The sequence below is a fragment of the Lontra canadensis genome, unplaced genomic scaffold (assembly GCF_010015895.1).
Source record: "Lontra canadensis isolate GAN:19392208 unplaced genomic scaffold, GSC_riverotter_1.0 scaffold21, whole genome shotgun sequence".
Classification (NCBI taxonomy): domain Eukaryota; kingdom Metazoa; phylum Chordata; class Mammalia; order Carnivora; family Mustelidae; genus Lontra; species Lontra canadensis.
In genome coordinates, this window is record NW_022631015.1 from 3,120,449 (window position 1) to 3,134,507 (window position 14,059).

Genomic DNA, 14,059 nt, shown 5'->3' on the forward strand with positions numbered 1-14,059 from the left:
CTGTCTAGTTCTTTGAATTACTGAGAGATATTCAAGTCTACAACTAATATTGCGAATTTGCCTATTTATGCTTTTAGTTTTATCTTTTGTTTTATAGGTTTTGCCATCTCTGTTGTTTGGTGCATATATATTTAGGATTGCTATGTTTTGATGGAGTGACCCTTTTATCATTATATAAATGTCCCTTTTGTCTCCAGCAGTCATCTTTGCTCTGAAGTCTGATTTGTTGGATATTAATACAGACACCCTTCTTTCCTCTTATTAATATTTATTTATCTTTCCCCATCTTTTTACTTTAAATTGTCTATAATCATATGTGAAGTGAGTTTCTTGTGACAGCATGTACTTGAGTCACGTTTCCTTAACCTGTTCTGCCAATGTCTGTCTTTTGATTGGTGTTTTTAGACCATATTAATTTAGCGTAATTTTGATATGTTAGAGCTCACATTTGCCATTTTATTTTGCTTTTTATTTGTTCTTTGTGTGTCTCATTTCTGTTTTCATTTTGTTGCCTTCCTGTGCATTCTTGATCATTTTTAGAATCCCATTTGAATTTATCAATAGTGTTTTTTTCTGCTTTTCTTTCTTTTTTTTTTTTTTAAGAGAGAGAGAACATGCACATATGAACAGGGAAGGGGCAGAGGGAGAGAATCTTAAGCAGGCTTCATGCCCCAGCACAGAGCCCAATGCGGGGCTCCATCTTACAACCCTGAGATCATGATCTGAGCTGAAATTAACAGTCGAACACTTAACTTACTGAGTCACCCAGGCTCCCCTGAATTTATCGATAGTATATTTGAGGATAGTTTTTCCAGTGGATACTCTGGGTGTTAACATTATCTGTACATAATTTATCACAGTATACTGATATTATTTTACCAGTTTGAGCAGAGCATAAAAACTTTACTTCATTTTCCTTTACCTTCCTCTGTATAAAATTGCCTTAAATATTTCCTCTACATATATTTAGAACACATTGGCATTGTTACAGTTTTGCTTCAACTGTCAGTGATAGTTTAGAAAACTCAAAAAGAGAAAGAAAGCCTATTGCATTTACCCATATTTTTGATTACTGTGTTTTGGGGTGTTTTTTATAGTACTACTTCTGACACTAAATGTATCACAATTAGAATTCAATTAAATTCTGACATTAACCACCTGGAGTTATTATTAGACTACACAGGTTTAAGGGCTTAGCCCAGCTGTAAGACTGTCTCCACTTTAGACATCAGGTGCAGATAGTATGCCTAGGCTACCCACACTTATGCTCCACCAAATACAAATTTGAGAGTCCTCATAATGCCGTCTTAAGGTTCAATAATTCACTAGAACTCACAGAACTCAGGAAAGCATTTTATTTACATTTACTGGGGTATTACAAAGGATACAACTCAGGAACAGCCAAAGGAAGAGATTCATTAAGTTATTGGTGGTGGGATTGGTGTGCCACAGAGCTCCCATGCCACTTTCCTAACAGTGTACTCACTTAATGTAGTCACTACTGGAAGCTCTCCAAACCCCATTGTTTAGAGGTTTTCATGGAGGCCTGACTAGGTAGGCAATATGAATTAAATCACTGGTCATTGGTGACTGAACTAAATCTCTAGTTCCTCTCCCCTCCCTGGAGGTCAAAGAGTGGTACTGAAAGCTCCAATCTTATAATCATAACTAGGTGTTTCTGGTGACAAGCTCCCATCCTGAAGCTATCTAGCTTCTTTACCTCATCCCTCTAGCCAGGAGCTGTCTCATTAACTTAGAAAAGACATTCTTACTGCTTAGGGGACCCCAGGGATTTTGAGAGCTCCCTGCCATGTGAACCAGCTGAAGCTGGGAAAAAGAACAAATATTTATTTTTTAATTACACCACATGTGTTCTTTCTTCCTCCCTGATATTCCAAGGTATCTTCTTTTATCATTTCCTTCTTGTTTAGGAAGTTCCCCTTGGCCATTCTTTTAGGGTATGTCTGCTAGGGACAAATTATCACAGTTTTTCTTCATTTGAGACTATCTTGAGCTTACTTTCATTTCTGTAGGATTTTTTTGCTGGGTATAGGATTCTGGGTTGACAATTCCTTTCTTTTAGGACTTAAATACTGTGCCACATACTCTGGCCTCCATGGTTTTAGTTAAGAAATCTTTTTTTTTTTTTTAACCTATTTTCTCTGGGTGCTTTCACAACTTATTCTTTTTCTTTATCTTTCAGAGGTTTAATTATTATTTGTCTTGGTATGAATTTGTTTGGGTTTATTCTGTTTGAATTTTGTTTTGATTTTTGAATCTGTAGATGTGTGTCTCTTCCCAAATTTGAGAAGCTTTCAGCCATTATCTCTTAGAGTACTTTTTTCAGTCTTTATCCTTTCTGAGATTGGGATAACAAAAATGCTAGATCTTTTGTTACAGTTTCACTTGTCCCTGAGGCTCTCTACACTTTTTTCCCCACAGTTTATTTTCTTTCTCTTGATCAGATTGGTTTATTTCTATCATTCTGTCTTCCAGCTCACTGATTTTCCTTTTCCCCTTTACTCTGCTGTTGAACTCATCCATTTTGGTTTACTATATTTTTCAGTTCAAAAATTTCATTGAACTTTCTTTTATATCTTGTTTCTTTCTTGAGACTTCCTGTTTCTTTTTTTTTTTTTAAGATTATTTATTTGACACAGAGAGAGTGAGAGAGAGAGAGAGAGAGAGCATAAGAAGGGGAATGGTGGGCAGAAGGAGAGGCAGGCTCCCTGCTGAGCAGGAAGCCCGATGAGGAACTTGATCCCAGGGTTCTGAGGTCATGACTTGAGCTGAAGGCAACCACTTAACTGACTGAGCCACCCAGGTGTCCCTCTTTTTTCATTTGTTTTAAGCTTATTTGTAATTGCTTATTGAAGCATTTGTATCATGGCTGTTTAAAAAGTTTTAAACAGTGAATTCTAATATCTCTGGTATCTTGGTATTGGGATCTATTGATTATCATTTTACCTTCAGTTTTAGATCTTCCTGGTTCTTAGTGTGATGAGTGATTTTTCTCTTGAAACTTGTACATTTTCTTACAATGTTAGGAAATTCTGGATCTTCTTCAAGCTTTCTCTTTTAGCTGGCCATTTCTGACATAGCTTTGGCAATGGAAGGTGCTGCCACCCTGTTTGACAGGTAGAAAGAAGTCCAGGTTTTCTACTGAGCCCTGTTGACACCTGAGTCGGGGCAGGGGCTCTTTATTTGTACTGGTCAGGGCGGAAGTTCCAGGGGAGTCCACCTGGTCTCCACGGACACTGCAGTGGATGTGAAAGTTGTGACTCCCTGTGGGGCCTCTCCTGACACTTCTCCATTAGAATGGGTGGGAGTGCCTTATTACTGCAAATTAAGGTTGTGAGTCCAGTTTACCCTCATAGTCCATTGATACCATGGAGTGGAGGAGCTCATTACCATCTGGCAGGAAGGGAAGCCCTGGTTTCCCATTTGGCCTTCTCTGACATCACCCTGGTGGGGTATTGGAGTATCCTGTTACTGTTGCATGAGGTTGGAAGTCTTAGGTCTCCTTACTTGGCCTTTGCTGGTGAGGTTAGGAGTGGAGCCACAGTGTTTTCTGTGATGTTTGGCTGGAGAATGGTTATTGACTAAAGGTCCTCTGTCTTCCTAGGCTGCCCCTTGCTTTGTCCTTTGGCTAGAAAGAGCAGGCTTTTGTTAGGTGTTTTTTTTTGTTTGTTTGTTTTGTTTGTTTTGTTTTTGTTTTTATTGTTGTGTTGCCAGCTTCCTTGTCTGGGATCTTAAAGGCAAAAAGAAATCCTGGTGAAGTCATCACCATGTCTTTCCTCAGATCCCAAAGTCCCTAGTTGGTCTGTCCTTTCCTTTCCTCCTTTCAGACTCTTTTTTATGTTTGTTTCATGTGTGATATCTAGGGGTTCTTGTGCTTAAGAGGGAGAAATGAGGAAAAGTGTGTCTACTCCATCTTCTGAAAGTGGAAGTTGCCTTTTTCTTTTAAGGCTAGCAGCTTTTAACTCTTTATATTAAATCCCTATACTAAGTATTCTGACCTATAATAATTCTGATTCCAGAGAGAGAGAAACAAGCAGTTCGTCCATCCCTGTTGACTTGGAGAGGAATTCATATTAGATAGGACTTTGTGCTACAGCTGCAGAAACATGCTATTAGGTAGCATCTCCTGGTTTCCAGTGTTATTTTGTCCCTCTTTCTGTCCCCATAGTTATTAGGCTTATTAGTCTCTTCATGTAAGTTGGTGATCTGGCATTAAAATGTTTATTTTACTGCTTTGTCTACAGACTAAGGTAAGTAATTCAAAGATAATAGATTACTAATATTTAAATTTTACTTTAGAAAATACCTAAGAAGTTTAAAGTACTATTTTTTTTAATACAGGCCTTGAAGAAAAATTTAGGCCTTTTTATGTAGATCAATTAGAAGAAAATGTAGAAGACGATGTGACAAGTTTAAAGGTAGGTAACCTAGCAGGTACTCAATACATTAACATATTAAAGCATATATATTATCAGTCTTGAAAATCAAAGCAATATAATTTGTCACCAAGATCTGAGGTAAGCGAGCTTGATAACCACAATGTAACAAAATTAGCAATTTTATACAGAAATCATCAAGTTGGCATACTGGACCCATTCACTGGAATAGAATTAAAAGTGCCATAGGTGGATCGGTCATTTTGAGGAATTCTTGAATGACAGAAAGCCAACAGAATTATATATGCTGAGTCATAGAACAGAAAAAGAAAATGCTAACCCGACACAGTTACAAGTCTTGGCTCCTCCCCCTGATTCTCTTGCACTGAGCAACAGATGGGAGCCGTATCTGCCTCAACCTGAAGCAGTGAATTTGGTGTCTGAGCATTACCATAGTAATCAGGAATATTTCATAATGATAAAAAGTTCAATTCACCAGGAAGATAATAGCAGCTTTAAATATGTATATGCCCTTAATAACATGGTTTCAATATATACAAAGCAAAACTTGACAAAACTCAAAGGAGAAATAGACAAATCGGAGATTTTAATACAGATTTCTCACTGATAGAACAAATGGACAAAAAAAAATTAGTAAGGATGTAAAAAATTTGAAGAACATGATTAACATTTGACTGAATGGAAATAAATGCTGCATTTAATAACTGCAGAATACTTACCTTTAAAGGCTTTTCAGGAACATACAGAACATACTTTACAATTGACCATGTCTTGGGAAATAAAACAATTATCAACCAACTTAAAATGATTGTAATCATGGGGCGCCTTGGTGGCTCAGTGGGTTAAAGCCTCTGCCTTCAGCTCAGGCATGATCCCAGGGTCCTGGGATTGAGCTCCACATCGGGCTCTCTTCTCAGCAGGGAGCCTGCTTCCTCCTCTCTCTCTGCCTGCCTCTCTGCTTACTTGTGATCTCTGTCTGTCAAATAAATAAATAAAATCTTTAAAAAAATAAAAGGATTGTAGTTATATAAAGAATTTTCTCTGATTTTATTTTAGTTATGCTCTGATTTATTTAGTTATGCTCTGAATTTATTTTAGTTGTCTTAAAATTAGAAAATCTCATGTGATTAGAAGTTAAGAAATATATTCTTAAATACCCTGTGGATCAAAAAGGAAATCACAATGGAACTTAGAAAAAATTAAAACTGAAGACTAAAAGAAACACTGCATATTAAAACAAAATGCAAATATGACTAAGAAAAAAACTTAAAGGAAATACCAAAATGTTAATTTTGTGCTTGAAGTGGAGGCAGTAAATGTAGGTTCTTTTTAAGTATAATTCTGTATCTTTTCTATATTTTTAATAATGGATAGTATCACTTTTATAGCAAAACAGAATATCTTTTTCTACTTTTTTTTAAAAGATTTTTTTATTTATTTGAGAGAGAGCATGAGAGGGGAGAAGGTCAGAGGGAGAAGTAGACTTCCCATGGGGCTGGGAGCCCGATGCAGGACTCAATCCCAGGACTCTGGGATTGAGCCGAACTGAGCCACCCAGGCACTCTCTTTTCCTACTTTTCTCTTTTTATATTTCGGTAAAATATATGTAACATAAAACTTGCTATCTTACCCATTTTTTTCTTTTCTTTTTTAAAGATTTATTTATTTTAGAGAGTATGTGTGTGCACATGATGGGGGAGGGCAGAAGGAGAGGGAGAGAGTCTTAAGCCGACTGGGTACTGACAGACGCTGACACAGGGCCCAATCTCCTGACACGGAGATCACAACCTGAACTGAAACCAAGAGTCAGTCGCATAAAGGACCGCACCACCCAGGCACCCACCATCGTACCCATTTTTAAGTGTACAATTCAGTAGCATTAAGTACACTTACAATCTTGTACAAACATTGCTAGTATCCATTTACATTTTTAAAAATCCCAAACAGAAACTCAATACCCATAAAATAAGGGTTTCCAGCCCCTGGAAACATTTAATTCCTGTTTCTATCTATGAATTTGCCTCTTCTAGGTACCTTACAGACATGGGGATCAGACAATATTTGTCTTTTCGTGTTTACCCTATTTCACCAAGCATAATGTTTTCAAGATTCATCCATGTTGTAGCCTGTGTTAGAGCTTCATTCCTTTTTAAGGCTGAATAATTCTGCATTTTATGTGTTTATCACAGTTTGATTATTGATTCAGCTGTGATGGATACTGAGTTGTTTCTACCTTTTATCTGTGAATAATGCTGCTATGAAACATTGGTGTACAATTTTTTTTTGAGCTCTTCCCTTCAATTGTTTTGGGTATATACATAAGAGTGGAATTGCTGTGTTGTGTGATAATGCTATGTTTAACTTTTGAGGACCCATCAAATTGTTTTCTATAATGGCCCTGCCATTTTATATTCCACCTGCAATACACCAGGTTCCAACTTCTCTACATTCTCAAAAACACTGTACATTCTCTGGGTTTTGTCTTGTTTTTTAAATAATAGCCATTCTAATGAGTATAATGTCATATATATCTTACATGGTGGTTTTGATGAGTATTTTCCTGATGACTAATGATGTTGAGACTTTTTTCATGTGCCATTTGTATATCTTCTTTAGAGAAATGTTTAGTCAAGCCCTTTGGTCATTTTTGAATTAAGTTGTTTATGTTTTATTGTTGAATTGTACAAATTCTTTATATAATCTTCATATTCATCCCTTATCAGAGATATATGATTTGCAAATATTTTTATTCCTATTCTGTGGATTATCTTTTCACTCTCTTGATAGTGTCCTTTGATGCACAGAGGTTTTAATTTTGATGTAGTTGCATTTATTTATTTTTATTTTGTTGCCTATGTTTTTGGTGTCCTAGTTGAGAAATTATTGTCAAATTGAATGTCATGAATCTTTTCCCCTATGTTTTCTTCTAATGTTTATATGGTTTGAGCACTTAAGCTTCAGTCTTTGGTCCATGTGAGTTAATTTTTGTATGTACTAAGGGTAAAGGTCCAGCTTCATTCTTTTAGGTGTTGATATCCTGTGTTCGGCCATTGCATGGTCTTGGCACTCTTGTTGAAAATCAGTGGGCCATGCAAAGGTTTATTTCTGGGTTCTCTATTATCTTCCATTGGTCTCTTCCTGTCCTTAGACCAATACCACAATGTTTTGATAACTGTAGTCTTGTAGTAAGTTTTGAAATCAGGAAGTTTGAATCCTCCAGATGTGTTCTTCTTTTTAAGCTTGTTTTGGATATTTGGGGGGGAAAAGTTTATTTTTTAAAAAAGGTTTATTCCTTGTAAGAGATACATGAAATCTTTACCATTTGAAAAGATTCATTTTTCTTATAAGAACTTTCTGGAACTATTTTCTGCTATTTATACTAAAGTATACATTTATGCTGTTAATTACAGAAAGAATATCCAGACCCAGTCCAGAATTCATTTGTGAAGAGAATGCATTCTCTCCAGATTGACTGCACAGCAATACCTCCAAGCAGGTCAAATTCAGGTAACATCCTGTGATTGAAAGTAATGTAGTCCCTTGCTTATTCATGCATTCACTCTCTTCTAGGAAATACTCTTCAGGACTGTAAAGAAACAGAAGAAGCTATAAAATTTAGGCCCTGCCTTAAAGGAATTTATAATATATTTGGGAGTGAACATACATATATCTGAAATAGTGAATAACAGTGTATTCACCAAAATCTCTTAAGCATCCTGAACGTAAGAGGCCTAACATACCTGACAGGGAGAAAGTGACGGCTCAGGAACAAGAGGGGACATGTGTCCTTGAGGTCCTTGAGGTCAGGGATAACAGATCCAGAGAACAAGCAGAGAAGCTGATCTCAGATTCAAGGAGGTATACTTTTTTCATTATAACAAAAGGAAAAACAGAGTATAGGATATTGAAACCACTTATTAGCTATCTGTTCTAAGGCAAATTGACCTCTTATAAACCCTGTCCATCAAATCATGATAATAATTGCTCCTACTCTTACAGGGCTTTGAAAGAATAAAAGAACCCATGGGAAGTACTGAACACCAAGCTGCTCCTGTTCTCATTTTGTAGCCCCGCGTCACACCAAGGAGACAGCCACCTTCTCTGCTACAAAACAAGTCCCTTTCTTCCTTGGTCATTCCCATGACACTCACGTTTCTGTTGCCTGTTAAAATTTCTCCAGCACTCTTTCACTACCATGCAGGGACTTCTACGAATTACCTATATAACTTGTAGGAAGAGGACCATCAAGTAAATGCTTTTTTATTTGTTGTCAAAGGTTTCAGTATTTTATTTTGAGGTACAGATGTGTGATGGTGCTCAGCTTTTATTTTACTTCTTGTTGCCTTATGAAACTCTTTCCAATGTTGATTATTTCTTTTCAGCCCCAGAACAGCCCAGCTCACTGCACAGTTCCCAGGGGCTTGGGATAGGTCCCGTGGAGGAGTCCTGGTTTGCTCCCTCCCTAGAGAACCAGCAGGAGGAGAATCAGCTCAGCTTGCAGAGTAAACTCCAGGAGGAAGCCAACTACCATCTTCATGGCAGCCGCATGGACAGGCAGACAAAACCACTCAGACAGAATGTGGTTTATAATAGAGAGGAGGAAAGGAGACGAAGGGTCTCCCATGACCCTTTTGCACAGCCAAAACCTTACGAGAACGTTCAGAATCCAGGAGTAGGCCTTACTTACTCTAGTGCAACCAGTCCTGGTCATGCACTACACCAACCAACGGGGCCAACCAGCCAACCCCAAGTACTGTACTGGAACAATGGATTGTACAATCCATTCCCTTTTGGAACAAGACCACAGGATCTGGGAGCAGCAAGTTCAAGAGCTTGGTATGGGCCAAATCCAAGCCATATGCCAAGTGTGCATAAAACTCCAGTGCCTGAGACCAACCTACTGGGAAACACACCCACCCTTTCATTCGGCACCTTCCCATCAAGAGGTAAACAGTTTTTTAGCTGCACCATTTTTTTTTTTTAATATTTCTGAAAATAAAGCAGCCATTAGCTCTCTTGTAGACTGTAAGTTGACAAGGGTGAGTTGCTTGTGGCCTTCAGCTACCAGATGCAGTATGCAACTGTGGATAGTCTCCATCAGATCACTTGGCCTCAGTTTGGGTGGGATTCATTGCAGCTGCCCACAAGTGTTGGGTTACAGGTCCTTGTAACCAGTAGGTATCTTCTTCTATAATCTGCATCACAGTGGTCCCATTATACCCAATCTCTGATGGAAGTGAAGGTCACTGCTTGAGTTCTTTTACTTGCTTGCTGTTTTCTGAAGGTTAAGAAAGAAGTCTTGGATATTTTAATTCTTATCTTATAAAACTCAAAGACTGCCATGTGTGATGAAAGCAAAATGTTGGGCTACCGTCCCCACCATTTATTTCCAGAGCTCTTTTCATCTTCCCAAACCGAGACTCTGTACTCAACAGACACTAATTCTCCATTCCCCTCCCTCTAGCCCTGGTAGCCACCATTCCACTTTGCATCTTTATGAATTTGACTACTCTGGAGTACTTCATATAAGTGGAATCATACAGTCTTTGTCCTCTTGTGACTGGCTTATTTCACTGAGCACAGTGTCCTAAAGGTTCATCCATGTTGTAGCATGCGTCAGAATTTCCTTCCTTTTGAAGGCTGAATAATATTCCATTGTCAGTATATAACACATTTTGTTTATCTGTTCCTCTGTTCCTCTGTTGATAGACACTGGTGACTTCCACTTTTTGGCTCTTGCTGCTATAGATATGGGTGTATAAATATCTGTTTGAGGCCCTGCATTTAGTTCCTTTGGGGTAGATACCCAGAAGTGGAATTGCTGGATCTTAAGCTAATTCTATTTTTAATTTTTGAGGAACCTCCATACTGTTTACCACACCATTTTGTATTCCCAACAGCAGCACACAGGGATACCAGTTCATCCACATGCTTGTTACTTTCTTTTTTTGTTTGTTTGTTTTGTTTTGTTTTTATAGTAGTTGTCCTGATGGATGTGAGATTGGTTCAGCTACATTTTAAAGAAGAAAGTTTCAAAGGTTGGCATAGAATAAAGAATTTAATATACCTCTGGAGTAAAGAAAGCTCTGCCCTTATACCATGTTGTATTTATTTCTCTTGCTTTCGATCTAGCTATACTTACCTGTGTGTTTCACTCCATTCAGATGAGTCTGTGAAATGTTCCATACACAACAGTGCTGGCATTCAGATTGGAGACCATAATTACATGGAGATTAGTGGAATGAGTTCAGTGCCACTGGACATGAACTTGAAAGAAGAGCCAGCTGCTAAGTACCACGATATCTTTGGTAAGATTTCCTTTAAGGACCTGTCGTCTAGCAGCCTTGAACTTTCTTACTTGTTTAGAGGGATGTTGTGGAATCCTGAAGTTTCTCTGATTATTCTCCCTGAAAGTTGCCCCATGTTTTCTCTATAACATGTCTCTGTAATTTCCATATAATTCCTTTGTGATTTATTTATGTTTATTATAGGGGGTAATTACAATATCTAATTAACTGATTTGTTATGAAAATTAAATGAGTCAATATGTATAAGGAGCTTAGAACACTGCCTGGCACGTAGTAAGGTCTATGAAAGTGTTGAACCCATCACCATCATCATCACCATCATCATCAGGATCAATATCACTACTTAGACCTGGGAGAGGCAGCTCCCTCCGATCTCATCAAAAGGGATTCTGACAAGATAGAAGACTATGCCCTCAACAGCACCCCTGTAATAAAAACAAGAGAGCTTTCTCTTAGAGGGTTCCACTATGTAACTTACATGTAACTTATGGAACTATATAACTCATATGTAAGTCTTATAGGGTTCCACTCATAACATTAATCCCAAAACACAACGGTGGGGGTGGGGGAGTGGGAAGAACACAGGCATGAGGCCAAAACAACAGGATTTAAGAACCCGGCCTTCTGATTAACCCCAGGATTGACAAAATGTTTCTATCTTATTAACTGGATAGTAAATATTTTAGGTTTCTCTGGCTCTGAGGTCTCTGTTGCAACTACTCAGCTGACATTATAGTGAATAGCAGTCACAGACGATATGTGCATATGTACATGGCTGTGTACTAATATAACTTTTTTTACAAAACAGGCAGCAGGCCAGATTTGGCCCACAGGCCATCGTTTACCAATCCCCAGCCTAATCCAATTGAAGACTAGGCCACCTTAGAGAGGAGGTTCCTAATTTTTCGGGTGACACAGGTTCCTGTGAGAATCTGATGAAACCAGGGTCCCTCTCCCGGAGACGTATTGACAAAACTTGGCAAATATCTTGGGAGGTTTTTGGACTACTGCCATCCAGTGGTGGTAACAGAAGCTGCATTGTGGGATGCTAGGAAAAGAATGGGAGTTGGTGGTGGGGGAGGAGAGCAGGAATGAAATGTCTTTTTTCCTTATATTTGGCTTATTGGGGTGGGATGAGGATCGAGGAAAATGTGTGTGATGGTGGTTTTATACTTTAGTTTCTTTTTGTTATTTTTATGAAGGCCTAAGGAGAAGGGACCAGTAGAAAGTGAGGGTATGGCTGTAGGAGAAGAGAAGATAGCACTTAGGGTAGAGGAGAGAGGAGTCCCAAAACAGATCTTGAAAAGTAGATACCTCATTCCTTAAAAGACAAGGGAAGGCACTGTAATTGAATGAGTTCACCCTTGATGGTCTTGACTTCCCTAAGAGGAAAATGAATTGTTGGGTGCAGGGGATCGGGAGTTGGATGACCTTGATTCTGGCCAGATATAAGTAGACAATGCGAAAAGGAACAAAAATGGCGTTTTTTCCTCTTCACATCAGGAAGGTCTGATATTAACGGGGTCACTGGATAAGGTTGTATAGAACAACTTCATAGCCAAGCTGGGCTTTCATTCCCAAAGCCATCAGCTGTGGCTCAGAGAGGAATCTGCTAGGAGGAAGAGGTTCTCTATTGTCTTCACATAAACATTCCAAATGGGCTTCCAGAAACATAAAGTATCACCTCATGGGTCAACAACTCATAATTAAGAAGTTATCTTTTTTACTGTCTCCCGATACTCTTTATACGGGTTTTTGAAACTAGAATGTTCAAATGGATTATAGCCTGATACCTTCTTCTCTTTTCTGTTTGGCAGAAAATATCACTAGTCTGACTGACAAACATCTGGATCCAGTCAGGGAAAATCTGGGAAAGCAATGGAAAAACTGTGCCCGTAAGCTGGGCTTCACTGAACCTCAGATTGATGAAATTGACCATGACTATGAGCGAGATGGACTAAAAGAAAAGGTTTACCAGATGCTCCAAAAGTGGCAGATGAGGGAAGGCAATAAGGGGGCCACAGTGGGAAAGCTGGCCTATGCGCTCTACCAGTGTTCAAGAACAGACCTCCTGAACTATTTGGTACGTATCAGCGAGAGCTAACTCCTGGAAGGGCCATGGCAGCATAAGGTCATCTCCTCGCCAGTAAGTAACCCACTGAAAGTGTGCTGCCTCCGATCCTGCAGAATTCTTTCCTCACTGATATAGGTTCTCTGCATGAAAATCTCCTGCATTCCATAGCTGGAGAATGGGAAAGAAATCTACAGCAAACAGCTTACTAACCGGGAAGACCTATTAACGGCCAAGGCCCAATCCAGAAAGTAGCCTAATTGGGTTTTGAAAGAGAGAGAGAGATGTTTGAGAAAGATAATTTTCTTTCAGTTCATTCCATAACCTTCAACAACATCATTCATTTACTTTCCTGGAGTTTTGTTCCAGCAAGAAAAAAAAAAAATTCAGGGGACACAAACAAAGTCAACCTTCTTATTTTATGCTCTCTTTTCCATAAAGACTCCTGTTATAACCAAAGTACGGTGAGATTGTGAGTTCTCTTCAACTAGGTTTTGTTGTTGTTGTTGTTGTTGTTGTTTTGTATTCTAGCCACAGTTCATTCCAAAACTACAAGATCTGTTAACTTCAGTATCAAATGTTGTGTCAGGTAGTACAGGCTTCAAGAATTACATGTAGTCTCCACTCCATAAATTAACTGAAGGGATTTTCAGTACTAAAACAGAAAAAAAAATAATAGAGAACAAAAATATCAGGATTTTCCAGTGGCTGTTGCAAGGAATTGCTACTAATTGTGGTGACTACATCAATTCTTAATGAAGTGTTTAAGTTCTTTCCTAGCATTCTAATACTTTCCTAGCATGTATGTATTGATCTCTTCATACCTGGTTGTGACTGGAGCCTCAGGGCTGATCACTGTCGAGCGGCTTCCTCAGATTACCCCAGGATGCTGTAGAAATATTTTCATTTTTTCTGTGAGCACCTGTGATGTTAAAAAAAAAGAAAAAAAAAAGGACGCTTCAAAGCCTAATAACTGCGCCTCTAACACTCAACCTTTCAAAGCCCACTCAAAACTCAGACCAGAAGACTAGAAGACTGAAGGCAAGCAAACCATTCGGTATCATTGCCTGCACGTGGCTAAACAGAGAGGGTGTGTCATTGTGCTCATCCCTTTCTGGAAGGAGGGAGTGATGCATGCAGTATGGTGACTCATGATGTCCGAACAGATTCTACAATCTGGTGGGCTGATAACAGTTTTATGGTTCCGATTCTAAAATCCCTCTAGCCCCAGCTGACAAACACATACATACACACACACACAC

General features: G+C 38.6%; 1 protein-coding gene across 3 annotated transcripts in view; it reads left to right on the forward strand.

Moving 5' to 3' along the window:
• Window positions 1-13,305, forward strand: part of RIPK1 (receptor interacting serine/threonine kinase 1) — a 37,770-nt gene extending 24,465 nt beyond the window's left edge. For all 3 annotated transcript variants that reach the window (XM_032861472.1, XM_032861471.1, XM_032861470.1), the window contains exons 7-11: window positions 4,363-4,439; window positions 7,829-7,925; window positions 8,801-9,364; window positions 10,583-10,726; window positions 12,544-13,305. In XM_032861472.1, coding sequence (XP_032717363.1) covers window positions 4,363-4,439; window positions 7,829-7,925; window positions 8,801-9,364; window positions 10,583-10,726; window positions 12,544-12,830 — 1,169 coding nt within the window. In that variant the 3' untranslated portion in view covers window positions 12,831-13,305. The remainder of the gene's footprint in view (window positions 1-4,362; window positions 4,440-7,828; window positions 7,926-8,800; window positions 9,365-10,582; window positions 10,727-12,543) is intronic.
• The last annotated feature ends 754 nt before the right edge of the window (window positions 13,306-14,059 follow it).